The 21,888-nt window shown below is 38.4% G+C and overlaps 7 protein-coding genes and 2 long non-coding RNA genes across 11 annotated transcripts; 3 read left to right on the plus strand and 6 right to left on the minus strand.

Moving 5' to 3' along the window:
• Window positions 1-109: 109 nt before the first annotated feature.
• Window positions 110-1,958, minus strand: LOC111600708. The gene is made up of 5 exons (XM_023316964.1): window positions 1,738-1,958; window positions 966-1,126; window positions 820-910; window positions 612-730; window positions 110-554 (listed from the first exon to the last, which is right to left on the minus strand). Coding segments are annotated over exons 1-5 (510 nt in total). The 5' UTR covers window positions 1,740-1,958; the 3' UTR covers window positions 110-417.
• Window positions 1,959-2,228: 270 nt separating this feature from the next.
• Window positions 2,229-4,611, minus strand: LOC111600696 (GATA zinc finger domain-containing protein 10). Of its 2 annotated transcripts, none has more exons than XM_023316951.2 (5): window positions 4,396-4,611; window positions 4,207-4,302; window positions 3,921-4,147; window positions 3,650-3,798; window positions 2,229-2,483 (listed from the first exon to the last, which is right to left on the minus strand). In XM_023316951.2, exons 1-5 carry the CDS (start codon window positions 4,492-4,494, stop codon window positions 2,284-2,286), a joined length of 771 nt encoding a protein of 256 aa, XP_023172719.1. In that variant the 5' UTR covers window positions 4,495-4,611; the 3' UTR covers window positions 2,229-2,283. The 2 variants fall into 2 exon arrangements, with proteins under 2 accessions (XP_023172719.1, XP_023172718.1); XM_023316950.2 differs by lacking the exon at window positions 2,229-2,483 and adding an exon at window positions 3,093-3,414.
• A 93-nt stretch (window positions 4,612-4,704) lies between these two features.
• Window positions 4,705-5,629, plus strand: LOC111600697 (calmodulin-like protein 4). Its single transcript, XM_023316952.1, has 4 exons — window positions 4,705-4,797; window positions 4,975-5,005; window positions 5,086-5,150; window positions 5,210-5,629. Exons 1-4 carry the CDS (start codon window positions 4,795-4,797, stop codon window positions 5,558-5,560), a joined length of 450 nt encoding a protein of 149 aa, XP_023172720.1. The 5' UTR covers window positions 4,705-4,794; the 3' UTR covers window positions 5,561-5,629.
• Window positions 5,630-5,672: 43 nt separating this feature from the next.
• Window positions 5,673-6,832, minus strand: LOC115483343 (40S ribosomal protein S20). Its single transcript, XM_030224832.1, has 4 exons — window positions 6,733-6,832; window positions 6,430-6,585; window positions 6,061-6,150; window positions 5,673-5,821 (listed from the first exon to the last, which is right to left on the minus strand). Exons 1-4 carry the CDS (start codon window positions 6,733-6,735, stop codon window positions 5,708-5,710), a joined length of 363 nt encoding a protein of 120 aa, XP_030080692.1. The 5' UTR covers window positions 6,736-6,832; the 3' UTR covers window positions 5,673-5,707.
• Window positions 6,833-7,210: 378 nt separating this feature from the next.
• LOC111600786 (adenylosuccinate synthetase) lies at window positions 7,211-12,622 on the minus strand. Its single transcript, XM_023317076.2, has 5 exons — window positions 12,357-12,622; window positions 10,323-10,425; window positions 8,383-8,662; window positions 7,959-8,319; window positions 7,211-7,901 (listed from the first exon to the last, which is right to left on the minus strand). Exons 1-5 carry the CDS (start codon window positions 12,525-12,527, stop codon window positions 7,473-7,475), a joined length of 1,344 nt encoding a protein of 447 aa, XP_023172844.2. The 5' UTR covers window positions 12,528-12,622; the 3' UTR covers window positions 7,211-7,472.
• On the plus strand, window positions 11,065-14,267 carry LOC111600787 (zinc finger HIT domain-containing protein 2). Its single transcript, XM_023317077.2, has 3 exons — window positions 11,065-11,424; window positions 12,849-12,994; window positions 13,046-14,267. The coding sequence occupies exons 2-3, from the start codon at window positions 12,966-12,968 to the stop codon at window positions 14,196-14,198; spliced, it is 1,182 nt and encodes a 393-aa protein (XP_023172845.2). The 5' UTR covers window positions 11,065-11,424; window positions 12,849-12,965; the 3' UTR covers window positions 14,199-14,267.
• LOC111600785 (protein kinase C and casein kinase substrate in neurons protein 1) lies at window positions 14,218-21,805 on the plus strand. Of its 2 annotated transcripts, none has more exons than XM_023317074.2 (10): window positions 14,218-14,362; window positions 17,134-17,240; window positions 17,373-17,482; window positions 19,279-19,616; window positions 19,691-19,917; window positions 19,988-20,108; window positions 20,165-20,275; window positions 20,344-20,567; window positions 20,707-20,864; window positions 20,939-21,805. In XM_023317074.2, exons 1-10 carry the CDS (start codon window positions 14,273-14,275, stop codon window positions 21,049-21,051), a joined length of 1,599 nt encoding a protein of 532 aa, XP_023172842.2. In that variant the 5' UTR covers window positions 14,218-14,272; the 3' UTR covers window positions 21,052-21,805. The 2 variants fall into 2 exon arrangements, with proteins under 2 accessions (XP_023172842.2, XP_023172843.2); XM_023317075.2 differs by lacking the exon at window positions 14,218-14,362 and adding an exon at window positions 14,763-14,859.
• Window positions 16,072-16,879, minus strand: LOC111600789. The gene is made up of 3 exons (XR_002751499.2): window positions 16,666-16,879; window positions 16,177-16,608; window positions 16,072-16,100 (listed from the first exon to the last, which is right to left on the minus strand). It is a non-coding gene; the product is annotated as an uncharacterized LOC111600789 (long non-coding RNA).
• On the minus strand, window positions 16,907-17,399 carry LOC111600788. Its single transcript, XR_002751498.2, has 3 exons — window positions 17,318-17,399; window positions 17,112-17,234; window positions 16,907-17,040 (listed from the first exon to the last, which is right to left on the minus strand). It is a non-coding gene; the product is annotated as an uncharacterized LOC111600788 (long non-coding RNA).
• Window positions 21,806-21,888: the final 83 nt, after the last annotated feature.

A 21,888-nucleotide genomic window follows, 5' to 3' on the forward strand; every position in this document is an offset into this window, starting at 1 on the left:
ATGAGTCGAACATTAAATTTGCTTAAATTTAAACAGTGAACTTATATATTTAATGGCATTATCTAATTGTCATATTTTAAAAGTGTAATAAACTCTATAATGGTTTAATAATGTATTTTAAATGGATTCTAAAAAGGAAGTACAAAATGTTTTCAAGTGATTATGTCAGCAATTGACGTATGTATTTAGAGGCTTACTCCTTTGTTCTTAATTAATAGAAAATCACTAATTTGGCTTTGGTTAGTATTGCTAATTAAGTATTGTTTGATGCTTCTGATCACATCACTGCAGTCCATAACGGATTCAATATATGATTTATGTATCGTTTTATAACTCAATCTCAATCTCAAACTTCTCAATCCAAACTGTTAACGTTTTTCTGTTGCTTCGTTGTTTTAAATCAATCTCAATACTAAATTATTGCTTTTTCGCGCGACGTCTTTTATAGCCAGTCATTTGCTTTAATAATTGCGAGTTCTCATCATCCAGATCCATATTGGGTTCCCAGAGACGAAGTCTTTTAGGTATGTATATGAGGCCCAGTAGAGTAATTGCTGTATATGAATAATATATATTTTTAATTTATGCACATAATGTATTTATTTACTTACTATTCAAGACGCAAGGGAAGATTACGTAAAAGTTTAAAGTGCTTGAACGAAAGTAGAGTGCTTCGGTGGCATAGAAGACCATAGTAAGAGCTAGAGAACAACCGCCCATGCTGACAACGCTGTAAAGAGTGAGCGAGACAGAGAGCGGAAGAAAGGGAGTCATTTGCAATGGTTCCGTTGTCCCTTTAATATGTAACTTTATACTTACGGCCTATAGTGTATGTACAGCGTACAGTGCACCAAAGCGATTGCCTTTAGAAGACAGTACATACCAATTATACGGGAAATGGTATAATCACCTAGAGCATTATAATTTAGTCATGCGTATTGTTTCATACATTTGATTATGCTTACCCTCGATAAATTGTGTATCACTATGATCGCCCAGGAAACTGCGTCGTTCTATATAGCTGCGGAACGCTGTGCCCAGATCCATGAAAGCTACAAACGCAATCCATCCACGAAAGGCGTAGAGCAGGCGCTCACGGGGGCGGCTGCCGGACTGCATTGCAGCCCTGTAGAATAAACAAAGTCAACGGAGGAACAGGTCAAAAAGTGTCACTACATCATACATGAGAGGACACCACAAAAATTAGCGAATATCTGTTTGTACTATAGACGGTAGTGAGATCAGCCTCCTTATATATAGTGGAAAATAAAACACACACAGGCAGTGTTAAGTCCTGGTTAAGAATACATTCATTCCCTTGCCTGTAATCTACAATACACTATGCTTACTCATTGTTAATGGGCTCAGGGTATAATGACGTGATTATATTTGTATAGAGAACACCGGCCGGCTTATCTAAACATCGCTCCGCTAACAAACCACCCCCACGCCACCCGCTCGCAACCTGGGTTCTGGGCAAAATCGATATCAGACCTACACCTAACATATATATTATTTATGAAACTGAAAATATTTACACATGGGCCAATTAATACCCGCACGCAAGCACGTGGTATATACGCTCCCGGGATCCGTGTCCCGGACACGCTTCAGGCTATTTATTTTCAGCCAACAATTGCACCGCCAGGGTCACCCCGAGCAACGGAATTCATGGCATGCAATTCATAAACTAGCGCAAAAGCCTTTTTTTGTTGCACTTTTTTCTTATTTGCTTACATTGCGAATGGTTATCTAGGTCGTTCAAATATCTGGGCACACGCGGCGAATGCTTAATATATAAATATAAATAATCACTTCGAATTATTAGTATTATTATTCGGTGTAGCGTTTAACGATTCCCTTTGGCATTCGCCTTTGTCAACACATTTTACTATTTTACGCTGCGCTATTTTGTGCTTCTGTTTACCGCGACGCTTCGACGCAGATTGAAAGCTCAAACCGTCAAGGAGCTTTCATGCATGGTGACAGCTTTCATGGCACTAGCCGGCCGGCTGTTTGCAATTGTACCGTGGAAAGTGCTTGCTGTGACAAACACTATTCTAAAAGTAAGGTAAGCATTTATAAGACACACTTCCAGTAATAATTCAGTCATTTAAAACTACGAATTAGTTCACTTAATAATTATTGCAAGTTCCTTTTGGATTCTGAAGCCAATTTTATTATGAAAAAGTAAAAAAATTATATAATATAAAAAAAACAAACTTCAATAAAAACCTAAAATGCGTGTCAAGTTCCATGGCTCTTTGAATCACTGTTGCAAATCTAATCCTTGCCTACGGACGCTTCTGTTTTTCGATACTCAGCATAATCGACAAAACCATCATTATTCAAATCCATGGATTTCAGTACATAATCTATGGTCTCCTCTAAAGCCTTGTCGGTATATACGCTTCCCTTTTTGTGGTCCGACTCATCTGGGTTTTCAGCATTTCCCGGGGTTATCGGCTTGTGGGGGTCTTCAACTGAAATGCGAAGGTAAAAAATAAGATTTCAATTTAAACTGTTTTAATTAAATATAAAAAAATTCGACTAAGTATAATCTTTTTATTTTCAAGTTCATTTTTATTTTCTAAAAACACATTACTTACAATGAATTTCATGCATTTATAAAGTATACATATATGTTATGTATGTAAATATTTCAATTTCTAAAGATCAATTGTTAGCTATAGTTTCAGAACGTTCGCTTTTTTTTATTGTTTTTTTTTTTCTTTTGTACAAAACAAATGTTTACACAATCAGCCTTGATTTGTTTTCGCTGCTTTTAGTTGACGCTTAAAATTATCTTCGGATTGAACGAATAACTAAAATTAAGTGAAGATTAAACAAAAAACAAATAGTTTAATTGCACTGATCACAAATGAGATTCGTGTGTGCTATTATTCGAATTTTTTTGAGAAGTTGTTTTAATAATTATACAATTTGTTCAAAGAAGTTGCCCGATGGATTGGAATGCTTGTAGCCTGTTCAAAACATTTGTTTGAACTATTGACATATTTTACAATTTGAGCTGAAATTATTTGCGAATAAATTTCATTTCAATGTGTAGTGTGTGGGGATGTGATCTAATGTTGTAACAATGTGTGCCATGATTCGGACCAAGATACTGATGGAGACATAACTGTGTTGTGTTAGGTAATGCAAACTGAATCAAGTATTCTATATACTAATGAGTTGGCTGCTGTTGTGCCGGCTGCTGTTGTTGCTGCTGCTGATGCTTCTCGGCAGCCTTCTGTTGGGCCTTAATAAACTCTGGATAATCGATGAAGCCGTCACGTGATGTGTCATCCATTTGAAGAATAGGATCAATAAGAGCCACTAGCTCTTCGTCTGAGAATACTTTCTCCTCTACGTGGGGCTTCTCACCGTTGGGTTGTTCTTTGCTGCCTTGCTCTACATACGTGGTTGATTTGAATTATGAATTATTGAAGCCACATGCGAGATGGGTTTAAATGATGTCGAATATAACCACAACCAAAACCAGAAGAACCGGAACCAGCCGAAATGTAGTGAAATTTGTTATATGAAAAAAAAAGAGTAAAACAAGAGACAAAGTCAAACATAAGCAAAGGTAAGGCAAACAGCTTAAACTAACTACAAACATGTAAGAGTAACTATTGGTTCTTACCGTGCCAGTGAATTAAAGATTTGATGAGCTCACATCCATCTAGTTTGTTGTTATTGTCGGAATCATGCATTTTAAAATAGTGGAACTGTAGCTCAGCCTCGGACATTTTGCTCGTATCGATGGGCACCTGCATGTGCTCTTGGATATGACTGTAGTTAGACAACAAATGGGTAAATGATAAGATATAAGATAAGATTATTCCATATGTAAAATTGATTAATTGCTATATAGTTGATAGTTGATTAAGTGATAAGCCCTAGCAGACACTTACGCACGCTCTTGTTGAATGTTACCCGTGTTCAAAACCTGCTGTGGCTGTCCATGATGATGACCGCCGGCATGCTGCTGTTGATGTTGCGGCACCTGTTGTGGCTGATGTTGTACAGGTTGCTGCATATGCTGTTGCTGTTGATGAATCTGCTGTTGTTGTTGCGGCTGCTGCTGCACAGGCACCTGCTGATATTGCACATGTTGTGGCTGCTGCTGAACGGGCACTTGCTAATAGGTTGACATATTAGTTCTACTCAAATACAGACTCATCCTTGAGAATCACTTACATATTGCTGCGGCGGTACGCCGGGCGCTCCGTGTCCCTGATATTGTGGTGGCGGGTGCTGTTGGTGGTGTTGTGGCACTTGCTGGGGCGCCTGTTGCTACTCGTCATGAAAAAAATTATAAATCAGTTACTCTATTAAGTTCCAGCTGGTTGCACAATATAACAAAATGCAACATATATTATTACTCACATAATGCTGGGGATTTACACCGGGTGCCACACGCTGTGCACTGCTATACCCAACGAGGGTAAGCAGCAAGGCTGCTATTGCAAAGTCTGGTAGATGCATTTATGTGGAAGCGCTAGTGTTGTTTGCGAGGATTTCGAATTTGGTGGCACGCACAATCACCACGTAGCTAGCTTAGCTATCAAAACACACACGTACACAAATTTATTCTGCTTCTTCACCTTTTGACAGTAACACGGCGCGACAGCTGTTGCACAGGTATACGACTTATCGAATTCGTTATCGGTCCCTTTCGACATGGTGGCAGCGCTTCACATTTAACACACAACCTGTTTGAGTTTTCATCAGTTTATTTACAACTTGTTTTTTCGTTTAAAGTGCAAATAATAAACATTCATTTAAATGGTAGAGTATATGAAAAATTCTTATTAATATGCTTTTTAAAATGTGTTAATTCATACGTTGTAAACTGTTCAATGTCCAATATGTGAAAACTACTTTCCACTTGACTGGTTGTCCCCATTTCCCATTTTAGTATTTATGCTAATTACTTTCTTAATTTCCTTTCATTTTTATACATAGGCTCGCTACTTTAAAGAACAGGACATTGATGGTAAGTACTACTAAATGTGAAACATTGAAAGCATGAGGTCATACTTATATTCTTATCTAATTTTTTACTTCTCCCATTAGAATTCCGTGAGTGTTTTTATCTGTTCGCTCGTTCAGGTCAAATAAACAACTTAGACGAGCTAACGGTAAATATTAGTCATGTTATATCAGAGGGAAACTATCATAAGACAAGTTTATTCAACAGGTGATTATGCGCTCTTTGGGTTTGTCGCCAACGATACAGGAATTGGTGTCGTATCTAAAGCAAAAGAATGGTAAAATGAGTTTTGCTGACTTCCTGGATATCATGCACCAACACTCCTCAGTGGAAAATCTTCCAAGTGAAGTCATTGCTGCATTCAAAGCAGCCGATCCACAAAACAAAGGCACCATATCAGCAAAACAGCTACGTAATTTACTGCAAAACTGGGGCGAGGGTCTGTCTGTGCGCGAGGTGGATAATATCTTTAGGGAGGCTAATGTTAATAACAATAGCACCGTACGCTATGCTGATTTTGTTAAAATAGCATGTGCACCAGTGCCAGACTATTACTAGAGCAAAAACCATTCATACTTCACATTCCAGAATGCATGCAAACTGCAATAAAGTTCACAATCAGTTTTATGAAAAGTTTGTTTTATTTTTTTTTTATTAAAATACGAAACTTTTCAACATGTTGCGAAGAAAGTTCGTAAGCCGATTTTAATTGGCAATAGTAACCTCAACCTCTACTCCGGGCTCAATGTTGATCGAGGTGATCTTCTTCACGATCTCAGATGGCGAATGCAAATCGATGATACGTTTGTGGATTCTCATCTAAAAAGATAAGATAAAATTAATTATTCAATACACACTTTTAAGATTATGTACATTATAAATTGAATTAAACTGTCGAATTCGGAGAGCCAAATTGTGTGGGTTACCAGCAAAGTGGACTATGAGAATACGTTTAATCTGGGCAAATCGATGATACTGTACAAAGGCAGCTTCTGTGCCGAAGCACGATATCTGATCTGTCCACACTAGCACAATCCCAAGCTGGACTATCAACTCACCTGGAAACGATCCCAGGTCTTTGAACCCTCACCGCAAGGAGTTTTACGGGTGGTAATGCGTAGGGTCTTGGTCGGCATGCGCACTGGGCCCTGTAATACAAATTAATTATAATTAACTACAATATTATTTCTCTTTAATTTGCGTATGTTGCGTAAATCATAGAATGTCTTCACTTTCTGATTTAAAGTAAACACAATGTCCAATTTAGGCATTTTGTCTGGCATTTATTAAAGACTAGGCTAAGCAGCAAGCAGGCATACGAAGCCTCCAGGTAAATGCAATCATCAACAATATATACAAATGCGCATGCATGTATATATGTTTGAATAAGTAGCTAAGTTTTAGCAGCATGCGGCAAGCGCTCTTACCTTGACACGCAGGTTCTGGTTCTTAGCACCGTTGATCAAGTCGCGGCACACGTTCTCCAAAGAGCGAACGTTCCTTGAGGTCAGGGTGATGCGAATGCGGTGTACAGAGGTAGAATCGCCGCCATGGGGCTTCTCAATATCCTTAGGAGCAGCAGCCTGCAAATGTCGTGTTTTTTATTTTGAGGTTATGTTACACCCATAAGCAAATACAACACGTGTATCGAGTGCAATCAGGGAATTATTGCAAAAAACACAATGTTTCAAAATTCCATAGAATATCAATCAAATTAGTTGAATATTTACCATTGTATTAGCAATTTATCTGGTCGAGATAGTCAAATCTTTGTATTTTGAGCAGCGCTGAACCAGTTAACTTGCTGGTTGAAAACGAAATGGGACGAGTGCCACTCACGACGGAACGCGCATCAACTCTGCTTAGCGTTGCCACCCAGTCAAATGAACATGTGGCATCACAAATCAATTGCGCGCTATATCTATTCATAACGAAGGTGTTTATTTGACTCAAATAAAACAGCAAGTTTTCGACTATGTTATTTTATTTTTATTGCGCATTCTCAACTAATTTGCGACTGAAGCGGGACCAAAAACCAAAAACATCCATATAAATTACAATTATAATTATACAAGTCAAAGCACAATGTTGTATTTAAATATTAAATCAACGTTAATTAGTTTTTGTACAATAAAAATATCTGTTAATCTTTATGCATATCAAAATTAAAAACTTTACTTGACGATCTTAAAAGCTAAGTACGTCTCAACAAACGAAAATGTAAGCCTGTGCGATTTTTTTAGTAAATCGACAAATAAAAAGCATATGTTGTCCATCAAGCTAAAAAATAAAACTTAAGAACGCTAAAAGTTTGTGTCCAAATTGGTGTCGTTATAGATTACTTTACGGATAAGTTTGTAGATAAACGCCCAGAGTGCACTCACAGATAGGTGCATCTCTGGCTAGTGGGTTAAATGGATTTTAAAGCGTTTCCCTCTCATATACGCATATTCATAGTATGTATGGCTAACTAATGTACATTAATTATAGATTCACGGCCTTTACCAACTCCGACCCAGCGTACTGGCACGCTCAGTTGGCTTTCCAAGAAGCGGACGTAGTTTTGTGCGTTCTCGGGCAACTCCTTGAAGTTGCGTATGTGCTCAGTAGACGTCTGCCAACCGGGCAATACGGCGTATTCCACCTCAATATCGCTCAACTCACTGATGGTGCCGGGGAAATGATCCAGTTTCTCGCCATTGCTGCGTTTATAGTTCACACCCACCTTAATTTCGGGCAATGTGTCTAGAATATCCAGCTTCGTTATGCAAATGCAAGTGTAACCGTTAACCAGCGAGGTGTATTTGAGCAGCGGAATATCCAGCCAGCCGCAACGACGTTTACGCTTCGTTGTTACACCAACTTCAAAGCCTCGAGTCTGCAGCAGATCACCAATTTCCTGCATAAAAAATAATTCATTAGGTGCACCTGTAAACGCTGCTTGGGGCAAACTTACATTCAATTGCTCCGTTGGGAACGGACCATCGCCCACACGCGTCGTGTATGCCTTGACAACGCCAATGACCTCGCCAATTGTTTGTGGTGGCAAACCCAAACCTGTTAGCACACCGCCAATGCTGCAATTGCTGCTGGTCACATAGGGATAAGTGCCAAAATCAATGTCCAGCATGGCTGCATTAGCACCCTCCACAAGAATGGTCTTGCCGTTGCGCAGTGCCGTGTGCAAGAAACAAATTGTGTCCTTGACATACGGCCTCACCTTCTCAACGTAATCCTTGTACCTCGCCAGCTCGGCCTCCACATCAACCTTAATCGATGGGAACAGTCGCAAATGTGTGTTCACAATTGATTTGAATCTGCATTAATCATTTATATCAGTCAGAAATTCAGCTATGTCCAATATAAACAGAGCTACTCACTTCTCGCTGAACAAGTTAAAGTCACCAAGAAGCTCACCGACGCGAATGCCATTGCGTGTGGCTTTGCTTGAATATGCCGGGCCGATACCCTTTTTGGTGGTACCTAAAGATTTGCCACCCTTTTCAGCTTCCTGCATACCATCTACATGCTGATGGAAATCAAACACCAGATGCGCACGATCCGAGATTATCAGCCGATTCTCCAATTGCTGCAATCCCTTGGCTTCATTCTTAAGCACCTCATCGAACAGCGAAGGCAAATGGATAACAACGCCGTTGCCTAAAATGAACCGATCAAAGAAGATAATCAGTATTATTAAGGGAACTATAAGAATGGTTAACCTTTCAAGTATTTTGAATACAATATCGAGGTACTTAAATTATTGATAAGACCATATCAATTATTTCCATTTTATGATACATACAAAAATTCTAGAAAATAAAATGAATTAATTAAGAAAACCTATACAGATTACTGTTAAAATACTTACGACTAATTGAAAAAATCTTTTCTAAACAAAATATTTGAAAAAAAAAAAAAAAACAAAAAAGAATATGCTGCGAATATGGAACATATTCACTTCACATAGTTTAATCGTCCGTCGTTATCTTATCAAATTCAAAATAAAATTGCTCGTAAGCCAGACCAAAAACAAAATGTTATAACTGGTAATAAAAACACGTGCATGGAGTCGCAGCTTTTTTGATAGCTGGCTAGGCTTACAATGAAATGGAGGTACTTTGGCGTTATCTACTGCGAGCGGCAGCTTAAACAAATTCAAATTGCGTATATTTCCGCAAGTTGTGCAAGACTTTAATAAATTGCTATGCCTGTTGCTAAACGTATTCAAGCTCGTAAACCTATGGCACGCGATGAGCGCCATGCGAATTGCACTGTGAAATGCTTTCGCACATTAATTTGCTTTTTATTGTTATTGTATGATCGAGTTGCGAATAATAAGTTAATTGCTTGTTTCGAATAATTAGCCATGCATAGTATACAACCCTGAGTTAGATATCTGTGTTGACGAAACTCACTAATACATGCACGCAGAGGGGCTTTTGTGTGTAGTGGTGCGATTGTGATTATCTCATAAATTAGTCTTGTGACAGACGATGACAGACTATACTTGCTGATGTTGCTTTTGGGCTGTGACAAGCAGCGAAAGGCTCATATATCGATTAAACTTTAAGGAATAAGCAAGTTAAGCACAAGTTAAATAACTTTAGAAAATAAACAAGTTGATGGTACACGTGGCCCTTGTGGCCCCACCTTTTCTGTTGCAACAAGCAGCAATGGACTACGTCAACCGATTGACGTCAACTTGCTAGACAGGAATCGAGGTAGTTAATTGAAGACCGCTGCAAAGGCCTAGATAACGAAAACCAAAATAGATAAAATAGCCTTTAATGCAGGCCAGTTGTCAAAGCCAAACGCAAGACCAATTGACCGCAAAAGCCAATGTCAATGTTTCATTTAGTTTTGCCAAGAAAATTCTAATATATATAAACATCTACACAATACATACTAGCTGTATGTGTATATATAAATATATATCTACATATACGTTTAAAAACGCTTACAGTCGCCATAAAACGAACAAAGGAAATCTAAAAAAAAAATAAAAACAATTTCACTAGCCATATATATATATATATATATATATATATATATATTTATATATGTATCACTATAGTTTTTTAAGAGACTTAAATGTAAAATAAGGAAAATAAAATGAAAGCGTTAGAAATGAAAATAAAGTAAAAAGATGCTTACTTTCATTTAAAAATATTCATTTTGAAAAATATTTCTTGCTTTGTTTTACTTGAGAATGTCAACAGTAGATAGTTAGGCTGTTGCTTATACCCATATAGTGCCAATCTTGATATCCCTTTTCCATCCAACATATCAGGCTCCCAGGTACCCTTCTACCACTTACCGATGACCGAAATGCATTTCTCGTTGACGACGCCGCTAGGCAGCAGATGAAAATCGAATTCGGTGCCATTTGCAACCACAGTGTGTCCAGCATTATTGCCGCCCTAGAGAAAGAGAGAGCGATAAAGAAAAGAGAGTGGGAAGAAAAGCAAATGAGTAAATTAGAGAATGAAAAAACAGACAGCATACGTAAGCGTATACTATACATACAAGCACATACATACGGTAGACGTATTTCTACGTACGTACGCTGTGGCACACAGCGTAGCTGTTTATATACAAAAAAATTAGCATGTTTGTTTTTGTTGATTAAAACTTGTGTGATAAATAAATAAATATTACTGAACAGCAGGTATTAAATAGCAAATAAATAGTCAGACGTCGAATGGCTTGTGACAAAGTATCTACAATGTTACAATGTTGTCGATGGAGCGGTAAACTCGACTTGGATAGACATCAAACTAGCACAATATTCCTATTTCACTGAGTAAGCAAAATATATTTTGCTGAGACCTTCGAGGTGCCGAGAGGACCACAAACGGACAGTTGCCTTTAGAGAACTTTCGCTGTATATATGATATGTATAAAAGCCAAATGTGTATCAAAATGTTGATAAAGAAAAGCAAAATTGTTATTTGTTTTCTTGGCAACTGTACAATTTTCAGTCATGTGCTAATCTCATATATTCTACGTCTGTATGTATGTATGTGTATGTATGTATTAAGGTTTGTATGAATATCTGTGTTTTGCTACTATACAAAAACATTGACAAAAGTCCTCAAAAATGTTCTGGAATTATAATTTAGTCACAAAATTTTTGTAAAACGAAATAATCATACTTTATATATGTATATAGCTATGTAAATATGTGTGTATGTATTTATATGTGTAGCACAGATCGCTTGGGCGCTCAAGCATTGATAAGATTATAAAGAATATACATAGAGTGCAAAATGGATGAACGCGTATTTAAGAAACTTTCGCTGCGCAATATATGGAAAATGGAGGCGTGTGCTGCGTGACTCAGATAATAGAAAAAAATCAGTTTCAATGAAAACAAGGGAATTACATAATAATCTGGAGCAATGTTGATAACACAGAATGTAGGTAAAGCGAAATGGAAATAATATTATATGTGGTTAAAGGGAACTACAGCGGTTCCGTTCATTGAACTGTCGATCTAGAATAGAATTCAACAAGTTGGTAGCACCGGGTCAAAATAACCACACGCAATTTTAATTACACTCTTGAAATAGACTTTATTCGATACGATCATTACATATCGCATAAATTTATGATTCACGTGCAATGACTGTATGTATTATATATGGTGACAATGTGGTAAATGATTTGTGAGGTTCTTTTTGAATATCGCGCGCGGGTTATTCACAATGGCGATTATGTAAACCTAGCATTTTGCTGAGAAGGCAATATGTAAAAATGTTTGTATGTGACTTGTGGCAGTGTGTGCATATTATAAGAATGTGTGGATGGATTTACACATATACATGTGTGCCTATATATATGTGTATATAATATTGTGCTCTGCAGAATAGCGGAACCAACTATCGTCAGGGAGAGCGAGTGACGAATTTGCTGAGGTAGCAGACATTCGCAGACTGACTGACTATGCATACACATACAAAATACAAGCATACATACACAAACACATACACACATATACATAGGGCATACATACACCCGCCTCTGTCACAATTGATACATATATACATCTGTGCATATGTATACAAACGAAAAAGCGAAACATGCGGTCGCCCGCCGCTAATTCTGAAGAAAATAAGTATCTACTTGTGAAATGCTCAGATGCTGTTACAATTGTTAACTGCAAAGGACGCAACGATTTGTTTCTTTGTGATAATTTCAACACTGGTATTGGCGTCGGCGTCAACGAACCTGGCGCATGTCCTTGACACAAGGATAATTATCTAGTAGGCTGTTATCAGTTGCTTACATTTTTCTGTTTGTGTTTTGATTTTACACAAAAAAGTTTGAAAATATTTTTGCAATTGCTTACCTGACACCTGCAAACAATGTCCACTTCGGAGGCTAGCATGTCTACCACCTTGCCTTTGCCTTCATCGCCCCATTGGGCGCCTAGGACAACATCTACTTTGGACTTGTACATACTGGTGCGTCCTTGATGCAATTGCTCGTAGTGATTACCGTTAATTGCGCTTGTTGACATTTCGTACCACTAACTGGAAACTCTCGGCACGGCCACGAAAACGAGCACGACGTTGATCTCGCTTGAAAACGGAACACGTTCTGTTTTTACAAAATAGTTTGATTTGCAGCTGTCACTGCATGGCGTTGCCGTAGTTAGGCCTGCCTCGCGTTTGAGTACATTTTATAAAGCTGCCAGAAAGTTTTAGCTTCAATACTTATTCAAATGATATATAGATAGGTATTATTTTGTATTTAATGTAATATGTTGTATATTAAATTATTGAATAATTTTTATCTTCCTACTTGTCACCATTTAATGTTTAAGTATTAATATTTCTAGAGGTTAATAATTGTCTTTCAAATTATGGGCGACAGCATTTCGCATAGTCTGGCATCACAAAATAACATATGGTTAACGGCTGGATTGTTTTGATAGCAAGACGCGAAGTTCGACACGATGTCTGAAACTGCGGAAAAATGTCACTTGTATGTAAGTTAGAAAAACTTTATATTATTTTAATAAATATCTACTTTTAGTTGCCACGACGCACCCTTCAAATACACTTGCCCCAAGTGTAATGCGATCTACTGTAGCGTCGCTTGCTACAAATCAACGGCGCATCTGAAGTGCTCCGAAGAATTTTTTAAAGCGTGCATCCAGGACGAGTTGGCAAGTGCAACAACATCGCCTGAAAGTCAGCAAGATATGCGTAAAATATACGACATCCTGAAACGAATGCGCGAGTCAGATGCCGGCTTTAAACCCAAAGATTTTGATGCAGATGGCTTGGACAATCCCTTGGACTCAGATGACGAAGACACGGAACCACAACAAAGTGAAGATGAGGTTGAGGGAGACACGGGTGGCATAGAAGACTCTTATGATGAGGAGATGGATGAGGTTGTAGACATGGCTGCTCGTCTGAAGGGTATCGATATAAACGATGCGGACGAGGTTTGGAGTCGATTAACAACTGAGGAACAACAGGAATTCCAGAAACTAATTGCAAGTGGAGATATAATGAAACTCATGCCCGATTACAAGCCATGGTGGTGCAAGCCTAAGAACTCCAAAATTGTTATCCTGCCTTCAGCAACAGATACTGAAGTTGCCATACCGGAAATACAGAAGAACATACCCATTTTCACAAAATTGTGCACAAAGACGCCTTCACCCTGCCTGCACTACAATCTCTGGAACATATTGAGCGCCTATGCGTGTGTGGCCCGATTCTTCGGCGGCGAGCACCGTACCAATGCCAGCGAAGCTGTTGCGCATTTGGTGAATCTCAGTGCAACGTTAAAGTATGGTACCAACTTTGAGGACGCTGAGGATGCCATTATATCCGTGCAAATGGAGGCATGTACCACAGGCAATGGACCAGCTGGTGCAGCAGCAGTCGGCACCGCAAGCGCAGGCACAAATTTTCTCGTGGAGAGTCGCGAACAATTGCAAGAGGATGCACGTCAACTTATGTCCACGATGCAACACAAATTGGCAGCATTGAGCGATATCCTCCAGCTGCTGCAGCATAGCAAAGCGCTAAGCAAGCGAAAACATTCAGAGGAGGCTGAATTCCAAAAGCTTTTTGCTTTAGCGAGCGGAAGTGTTGAACTGAATCGAACCAAGCTCTCGCAATTGATTAAGAAAATTGAGTTTATGCTGTCGTATGTTTCTAGAGAGCTATAAGAAATATGTCAAATAAAAAATCTAGTTTTAACACAGTTTTTAAGCTTTAGCAGTAATTAAATTTTTTTTAAAACATGAAGGCAATGGAAAACAGTGTCAACACCCATGTGCGTGTAATACTGGCTAATTGGCTGCACGCAGCTCTGTCGCGTATCGAACTCAAAGTAAGTAAATCGTCCTTTCGGAGTTTCTGATAAGTTAGAATTTTCAGTGAACGAGAGTTTTTTGACAAATAGACAACATTTGTTTTACGGCTAACGAAGCTCAACTTCAACTGTTAATTAACAGAAGGCTGAGTATGAAGCAAAGAAATGCTCGTCTGTCAATTGGTTGCAGTGTACCTGGAATCCAAAAGCATTTAAAATATCATTAGAATACTGAATCAAATGTATTCTACAATTTAATTCAGTTTTCAATAAAAGTTAATTATTAAAAAATAGTTGGCAATATATTCAAAATATATGTCACATACAAATTTACAATTAAGTATGTGTCATAACAGCATTGGAGCTGCAAAAGTGTCACGGCGAACCAGTTGTCTTTTGCAGCCCTCGCTGGCACAAAGTCTAGTTGTTGCTTGCCAGCCCTGCTAGTTTTTTTAGTTGGCGATTTCAGACACACACGCAAGTTGTAGTGCTTTTTACGGCTATTTTGTTTTTTGGTATGTTCAAATGAATCGACACGGCATCAAATGAAATGTTAGTCGTATGCCACAATATGCAAAATGCCAAAAGATTTCAATTAATACATGTGGCAAGGCAACAACAACAGCAATAAGAACATGGAATAGAACATTTTGTGTGAACGCGTTTACGTTTTGGGTGCGGACAACAGTGCGGGATTGTGTAGCGGAATGTTATATGCGTATATATATTATATATTTGTGTGTGTGTATGTGTATGACTGTCTGCTGATGTGTGTGAGGTGTTCTTCTTCGCTGCGCTTCACTCGCTAAATTAGTGCAAAAAAAAGGAAACAATTTGAGTGAGGAAGTGTGGGTGCGTGTGTGTGTGCATGGCGCCCATTAACTTTTAAACAAAACATTAAATTGTCTAGAATTAGAACTTATGTAAGCTAAACCAGCTGGATACAGGTGCAAATATTTGTTATTAATTCGTAAAATTGTTCAATCTTGGCCAAAGATAAACGAGTTTTGGGCCTTGTGCGCGGTGCTTATCTTTTTTAGACTAGAGCTCCTTAAGTGTGTGTGTGTATGTGTGCGCGCGTATGTGTGTTGGTTGTGTTTGTATCTCTCTGTGTGCGACTGCTTATCTATCTCGACAAATATGCGAAGTATGCGTCAACCTGTTTGTTAACTTTCTGTTAAAAATTTCTACTCCAATGCTACGGCGTCGGTGACCGCCACGATGACAACAAATACATTAAGAGCAGCAACAACAGCAGCAGCGACGACATCTGCTGCAACAACAATAATCAAATTAATAAACAACTTGACTACGAGAAATCAAAGTCGCATAACATGTACAATGCTAAATAAGTAGTTATGACTGCATGCAGCTAAATTTATAACAGCACACAGCACAGCGAACAAAACACCCAATGGAAATAAAACACCGTAAGCAACACAGCGCAGAGCGTTGACGCTGACGATGGCGATGACGATGTCAAAAGCGAAGCTCAGCTGCCAGTCCATTCAGCAATCGCTTGTCACTCGCCAAACTGAGACTGGATGGGGCGCAGCTTACTCCCGAACGGAAGGCTCTCCCTCTTGCTTGGAGCCTAACCAAACGCCGGCAGTCAGTGACCGAATGTCTTCACGCGGCTCCATTGATAACATATTTCTGTGCATGTGTGTCTATCTGCATATGTGTGTGCGCGCATGTGTGTGTGTGGCAGGCAACCTTTGTATTGTTTACAAACAGCTGACGAGTTTACTATACCCTGTGGGGTGCAGTAAAAGTTTGATGATTTTGTGCAATTGTGTGTCATAGACAGAAGTCATACTATTCTTACTCACAATATATCAAATACTTGATCAGCATCAGCAGTCGGGGTTATCTTTCTCTCCTTGCGCGTCCAGTTTCCGTTTAAATTGAACTGTTTCGGTCTTATAAATTATATATATCTGATTTCTTATATTGATTATAAATTAGAGGGTGTCTATTAGTCGTTACTGTTCATTGTGTTCACTTGTCTGCAACTTCATTGTGCTCTTAGCAAATCAATTGTATAGCATTTTGCTATAAGCGTCTTGAGATAACTAATAAAAGTGTTCCCAATTTCCACCTCTCATACTTTACTAAAGAACTGTTATCAATATATTGTATGTGTGTGTGTGTGTGTAAGTAATCACATCGGGTGCTTTCGTAAGAGGATCGAAACACTAAACGGCGCCAATTAGTTTGACAATTGGCTGGCCTTTTCAATCAAGACTAAATTGAATTTCTTTCTAGCAGGAAAATTATTTGTTTATTTTAATAAATATAAAAATAGACCGATATCTTACCTGTTTCCAAGCTCAATTCAATGCGCAATCATAACATGTCGATGATATTGTTTACCGTTTGTTTTATGGGTTCGATTTACAAAAGAAACTAACACAGTTATAGCTTTCAAGATACATATATATTTTGTGATAAAAAGTAAGAAGAATGTCTTTTTAATTGCTAAATGATGATGCACAAATTGTATTTTTAACAAATTGTTTGATTTGGAAAGATTTCGGTTACGCAGTTTCATGGCAAGTTAAATGATATTCAAATACTTGAGTATATTGCTTTTGAGTTGTATGTCATCATGCCAAATATATATGTCTCAGTGACGGTTTATTGTCGTACAAACTGTAGATTTATTGCTGCTTTAAGAATTCATGTGTGTTGCCCTGTCATTAAAATTAGTCAGATAAATCCAATACTGCTTCAGTTGATAGATTGTTAGGCTCAAAATTTTTACTTATTTAATAATATGCTTTTAGGAAATGTCCCACCACAGCGATGAACAGCTTCTGCAGGCTGGAAGTGATTCCTTCTGGGAGCCCGGCAATTACAAACGAACCACCAAACGCATCGAAGATAGCTACAAGTGAGTATGAAAATACAAATCGTAAACACTGTTAGGGTCATTGCCAGCAATAACAAACTGAAAAACCAGTTATTAACCTGTCGCTCTTCCTCTCTTTGCGTGTCTTTCTCGCTTACTCATCTGCCTGCACAGACTCTGCAATGACCTACAGCAACTGATACAGGAGCGTGCTGATATTGAGAAGGGATATGCCAAAAGCTTGCGCACCTGGTCAAAGAAATGGGGTGAACTCATTGAGAAAGGTAAGCGAAACGAGTTAAACGAGTTATGGGCGACTGCCCTATACTCTACGGCATAATATTGACTTATTAATAATTTTTTAAAAATGAGTTTTAGTGTTTGGGCTAACTATATGTACACATATGGGTCGAAGGTTACAGCTTTGAAACTGTTTTGTTTTTGACTTAATTTGCAAAGGGAATTATGAATGCGTTACCTAACTAGGGTATAAAAAACTTTGACGTATTTTCAGTTGACGACTCTATCATAAGCGAAGCTTAACCAATTAAAGGCATGAATAACGTTTGTAGAGTAAGGAAAAGAGTTGCAAAGAAAGACACATTAAATACAACGTACTCTACATGTAACTGTATGCATATAACCGTGTTATTTGTTTACACATTCATTCACGCCTGTTGAGCGAATCAATGGAGCAACAACAACAGTGATGACCCGTTGCCAGCGTCGCTGCTCAGTGGGCTGACAGAATTCAGTTCTTATTTTGCCACATTTTGTGTACACTGCGCATTGTTGTTGTGCGATAAGTGGCTTAAGCTATTAATGGGCTTTTTGTTGCCCCCTTTTTTTTGTTTTGCACTGTCTCTTACCTGTTGTCATCGGCAGCTTCGCACTCTGGTGCCAAATAACATGAAAATATTTAAGAGCTTGAAAACTATTCCATTAATCGCTCAAAACAAATTGTTAGACAGGTTAAGGTTTTACTGACTTAAAGACGACTGATAAAGCCGTTCAAAATGATTGAAATAAATATTTTGTTTATGATTTATATGTATATTAAGTTAATTTTTGCTTGTTTAAAAAATCAATGGCAAAATACATAAAGCTTTTAATGCTCTTCCAATCAATGTGATAACCAGTTGATAGACTCTGCTTTTAGCCGTGGAATGCCGAATTTCCCTAACAAGCAAATGTCACTACACCGATTTCTGTCGTTTTCGTCGCCATTTCGGTTCCAGTGTGCGCGATGTCTTTGTGAAATGAAATCGAGTACAGTGTGAGCAATGTTGGTAACCGCTTTTGCTGCTGCTGTTGCTATTGCTATTGCTATTGCTTTTGCTAATGTTATTGTTGTTGTTTCTGTTTTGGTTTTTGTTATGCCCGCCTTTGCTCTCAGCCCACTTTCACGGTGAGCACGACGACAAAGAGCAATAGTTAAAAAGCGGCTTCAACGAGCGCGCGACAATTTTGTATGGAATTTGCCTAGTTGCGTCTAGCCTGAGTTATCAACGGGCCGCAGCTCAGTTCCGGTGCCCTCCACCGCCACACCCACCCACTCAGCCAATTGAAAGAGTAGCGTAGTAAACCGGCACCAAAGCGTCACTCGAAATGGTTTCAAAAATCAATGCGATGAGAAAATAGAACGTGTTTATTTTTGTGCTAAGCGCCTCAATTTGTATGATGTATACACACATACACACACATATATACATTGGCGTGTGTGCGTGTGTGTGGGGTGCCAATTGAGAATAGTTGAGTGGCCGTTAGTCAAAATGGTCAAACGAGTTTCGTGCATTCCCAATTTGCAATGATTAAGTGGGCATCATATAAACTTTATTACGGTTTTTCATTTTGTTGTTAGCATACCATAAACATGCCTAAACTGTGCCGTACACACTCACTCCATACACGCTCTCATTCGCAACAGACTTCCAGGTGATTAGATAAAAAAGCCTGTCGTTGATGACATCAGCAACAAGACAATACTCAAAAATCTTTCAAAAATTACACATAATTACTACTAAAAAAGATGTGTCCAGTATTGACAATCAATTTATAACTTGTTTCGGTTTGATTTCAGGACCCGAATATGGTACAACGGAGGCAGCTTGGAAAGGTGTTTTAACTGAATCGGAGCGTTTGTCAGATGTGCATATGAAGATTAAGGATAATCTTTGCAATGATGTCAATAGTCAGATCAAGACTTGGCAAAAGGATAATTACCATCACACTCTTATGCAAATCAAGGAACGCAAAGACATGGACGATCTGTTCAAAAAGGCACAGAAACCCTGGGCCAAATTGTTGGCTAAAGTGGAGAAGGCCAAATCAGATTATCATGCAGCATGCAAAACGGAACGCAGCGCCACCAATCAAGAGCGCAACGCCAATGCGGACAGCTCGCTGTCACCAGATCAGGTTAGTTCTATACTATAACCGTTAGACAGTATCGACAGTTGTATGGCTTTGCTTTATTACGTATTATATTGCAGGTGAAAAAGATGCACGATCGCGTGCAAAAGACCAAAGATCAAGTTCAAAAGTGCCGCGAAAAATATGAGCAGGCCATTGGCGAAATAACCAAATATAATTCCGTTTACATTGAGGATATGACATCCGTATTTGAGAAGTGCCAAACTATGGAGAAGACTCGTCTGCAGTTCTTCAAAGAAGTGCTATTTAATGTGCATGAGTGCCTCGATCCAACCAAAGTGCAAAAGTAAGCCTTAAATGCCTTTTTGGCTTTTTTAAAATCACTTTTCTAATGTTTACCGTCTCTCTCATTGTAGCCTGTCCCAAATCTATGAGGAATTTTATCATACAATCAACAACGCGGACCAACAAAAGGACTTAAAATGGTGGTCAAATAATCATGGAATCAATATGGCCATGAACTGGCCAGCATTTGTGGTAAGTGTGTAGTTGCAAACTTGACGACAGCATTGGAAATCCCTTTGTGTTTGCAGGAATACACGGAGGAGTTCCGTGATATAGCCAAGGGCAACAAATCGAAAGAGGCGCTGCCTGCAGCGGCCATAACGCTCATCAATCAGCGACCCGTCGCCGAGGATGTGCATGTATGTCGATAAATCTATAATTAAATGCATAATTGTCTTATTAACTAATTAATTTATTTACCGCACAGGAATACCCTTCTACAAATAGTCTAAAGAAGAACGCGAGCGTTAACAGCAAAGCCAGCGGCAAGAGCAGCCAGCAGGAACAAGCATTCAATCAAACCTCTGCAACTACAGTCGAAACTAAATCAACGGTGTCGACAACATCGGTGGTCGGCGCTGCGACAGCAACAGCGGCTGCAGCGACGGCAGCGTCAGCGACGGCAGCTTCAAATCGCAATTCGAGCGTAACGTAAGTTGGAAACAGTTTGTGAATTTGAATTGTTTTAGATAATACACTCCAGTGGCCACAGCTGTGGCTGTTTGCTGCTATTTGGATTTGTCGCTTATTTTCATTGAACTAATTGATTTCAATTTGCATGCACACACAGTAATGGCAACGGCAAAGTCGACGCAAATCCATTCGACGAGGAGGAGGAGTGGGATGAGGCTGACAATGTACTGGTCGACAACGGGGAGCCGGGTGTGCCAGTGAAGGCTTTATATGACTATGACGGCGCTGAAAGCGACGAGCTTACTTTCAAGCAAGGTAAACATCGATCACATATATAACACGTATGAAGTTTCTCTCTTCTAATCTTCAATATTTGTCTATTTCGCCAGGTGATGTTTTTGAGAAACTTGAGGATGAGGATGAACAAGGCTGGTGCAAAGGTCGCATGAATGGTCGAGTAGGATTGTATCCAGCTAACTATGTGGAATTAAATCACTCATAAATGGTCGAATTATCTGATGGCGAGCTGGGCGGGCAGTGGTTAAATTAATGTCATTTACAGACATTGAGAATATTAAGATACCGAGATAATACATTAAAAGTATATAATGCAGATTGCGTTTAAAGTAAAAAAAAAACAGTCGTTGAAGAAATTATAATATGTATTAGAATTTGTTATGAGCAATTGCTCACACCACGGTGTGGCATCTTATGTTTTAGGCATTAAATTTGTATTGAGTGAAGGGAATCCAACCTACCAAACAATAAAACAAAACACAATACAAAAATAAGAAACATATAAAAACTTAAATAAGATGAAAGAACTCAACCACAATAGAATTCAAATGAATGTAGTTGAAGAAACAGGAAAGATGGATACAGATTAAAAATAGATAAAAGGTCGACAGAACAATAAGTGTAAACGTCAATGTATGAAATAATATTACAATACTATTACATATGTATTATGCTCTAGCTAAAACTGAAATGAACATGAGTTTTTTAGAATGTACGCGCATTTTTTACTAGATTCGGCTGGCCGTTCACATTTTTGTGGCCAGTTGCAATCTGCGTACAATTTAAAAAGCATATTTAATATGTGCGTGGTATTTGTAATGCGTTTCATGAACATATTTTTATTATTTATGAAGTTTTGTGTATACTTGTGTTATAAAAAGTATACGTATATTATTGTACATGTACATTTTTAATTGACTTAAATTATTGAAATAAAACAAAAATACAAAAGCGAATAACAAGGGATGCCTTTTAATTATAATTCTTTGATATTGCAAATATGTTTCTAAGATACGGTTATATCATTGTTATCATCAGAAGA

This window comes from Drosophila hydei, unplaced genomic scaffold (assembly GCF_003285905.1).
Source record: "Drosophila hydei strain 15085-1641.00,03,60 unplaced genomic scaffold, DhydRS2 tig00008119-arrow-pilon, whole genome shotgun sequence".
NCBI classification, from domain to species: domain Eukaryota; kingdom Metazoa; phylum Arthropoda; class Insecta; order Diptera; family Drosophilidae; genus Drosophila; species Drosophila hydei.

Bases quoted from the DNA above. Each gene is read 5' to 3' on its own strand.
- LOC111600708 (XM_023316964.1), bottom strand. The intron at 731-819 runs GTAAGTATAAAG...CACTCTTTACAG, and splicing joins CTGTACATACACTATAGGCC to CGTTGTCAGCATGGGCGGTT. The intron at 555-611 runs GTAAGTAAATAA...ATTCATATACAG, and splicing joins CTTCCCTTGCGTCTTGAATA to CAATTACTCTACTGGGCCTC.
- LOC111600696 (XM_023316950.2), bottom strand. From the start codon at position 4,494: ATGCATCTACCAGACTTTGCAATAGCAGCCTTGCTGCTTACCCTCGTT. The intron at 4,303-4,395 runs GTGAGTAATAAT...CATGACGAGTAG, and splicing joins GTGTAAATCCCCAGCATTAT to CAACAGGCGCCCCAGCAAGT. The intron at 3,415-3,649 runs GTAAGAACCAAT...CCACGTATGTAG, and splicing joins ATCTTTAATTCACTGGCACG to AGCAAGGCAGCAAAGAACAA.
- LOC111600697 (XM_023316952.1), top strand. The intron at 5,006-5,085 runs GTAAGTACTACT...TTCTCCCATTAG, and splicing joins TAAAGAACAGGACATTGATG to AATTCCGTGAGTGTTTTTAT. The intron at 5,151-5,209 runs GTAAATATTAGT...TTTATTCAACAG, and splicing joins ACAACTTAGACGAGCTAACG to GTGATTATGCGCTCTTTGGG.
- LOC111600787 (XM_023317077.2), top strand. From the start codon at position 12,966: ATGTCTGAAACTGCGGAAAAATGTCACTT. The intron at 12,995-13,045 runs GTATGTAAGTTA...ATCTACTTTTAG, and splicing joins ACTGCGGAAAAATGTCACTT to TTGCCACGACGCACCCTTCA.
- LOC111600785 (XM_023317074.2), top strand. From the start codon at position 14,273: ATGAAGGCAATGGAAAACAGTGTCAACACCCATGTGCGTGTAATACTG. The intron at 19,617-19,690 runs GTTAGTTCTATA...ATTATATTGCAG, and splicing joins GCTCGCTGTCACCAGATCAG to GTGAAAAAGATGCACGATCG. The intron at 19,918-19,987 runs GTAAGCCTTAAA...CTCTCATTGTAG, and splicing joins GATCCAACCAAAGTGCAAAA to CCTGTCCCAAATCTATGAGG.
- LOC115483343 (XM_030224832.1), bottom strand. The intron at 6,151-6,429 runs GTAAGAGCGCTT...TTTGTATTACAG, and splicing joins ACCAGAACCTGCGTGTCAAG to GGCCCAGTGCGCATGCCGAC. The intron at 5,822-6,060 runs GTGAGTTGATAG...TTATCTTTTTAG, and splicing joins AGACCTGGGATCGTTTCCAG to ATGAGAATCCACAAACGTAT.
- LOC111600786 (XM_023317076.2), bottom strand. From the start codon at position 12,527: ATGTCAACAAGCGCAATTAACGGTAATCACTACGAGCAATTGCATCAA. The intron at 10,426-12,356 runs GTAAGCAATTGC...CTCTTTCTCTAG, and splicing joins ACATTGTTTGCAGGTGTCAG to GGCGGCAATAATGCTGGACA. The intron at 8,663-10,322 runs GTAAGTGGTAGA...GGTTCATTTTAG, and splicing joins GAAATGCATTTCGGTCATCG to GCAACGGCGTTGTTATCCAT.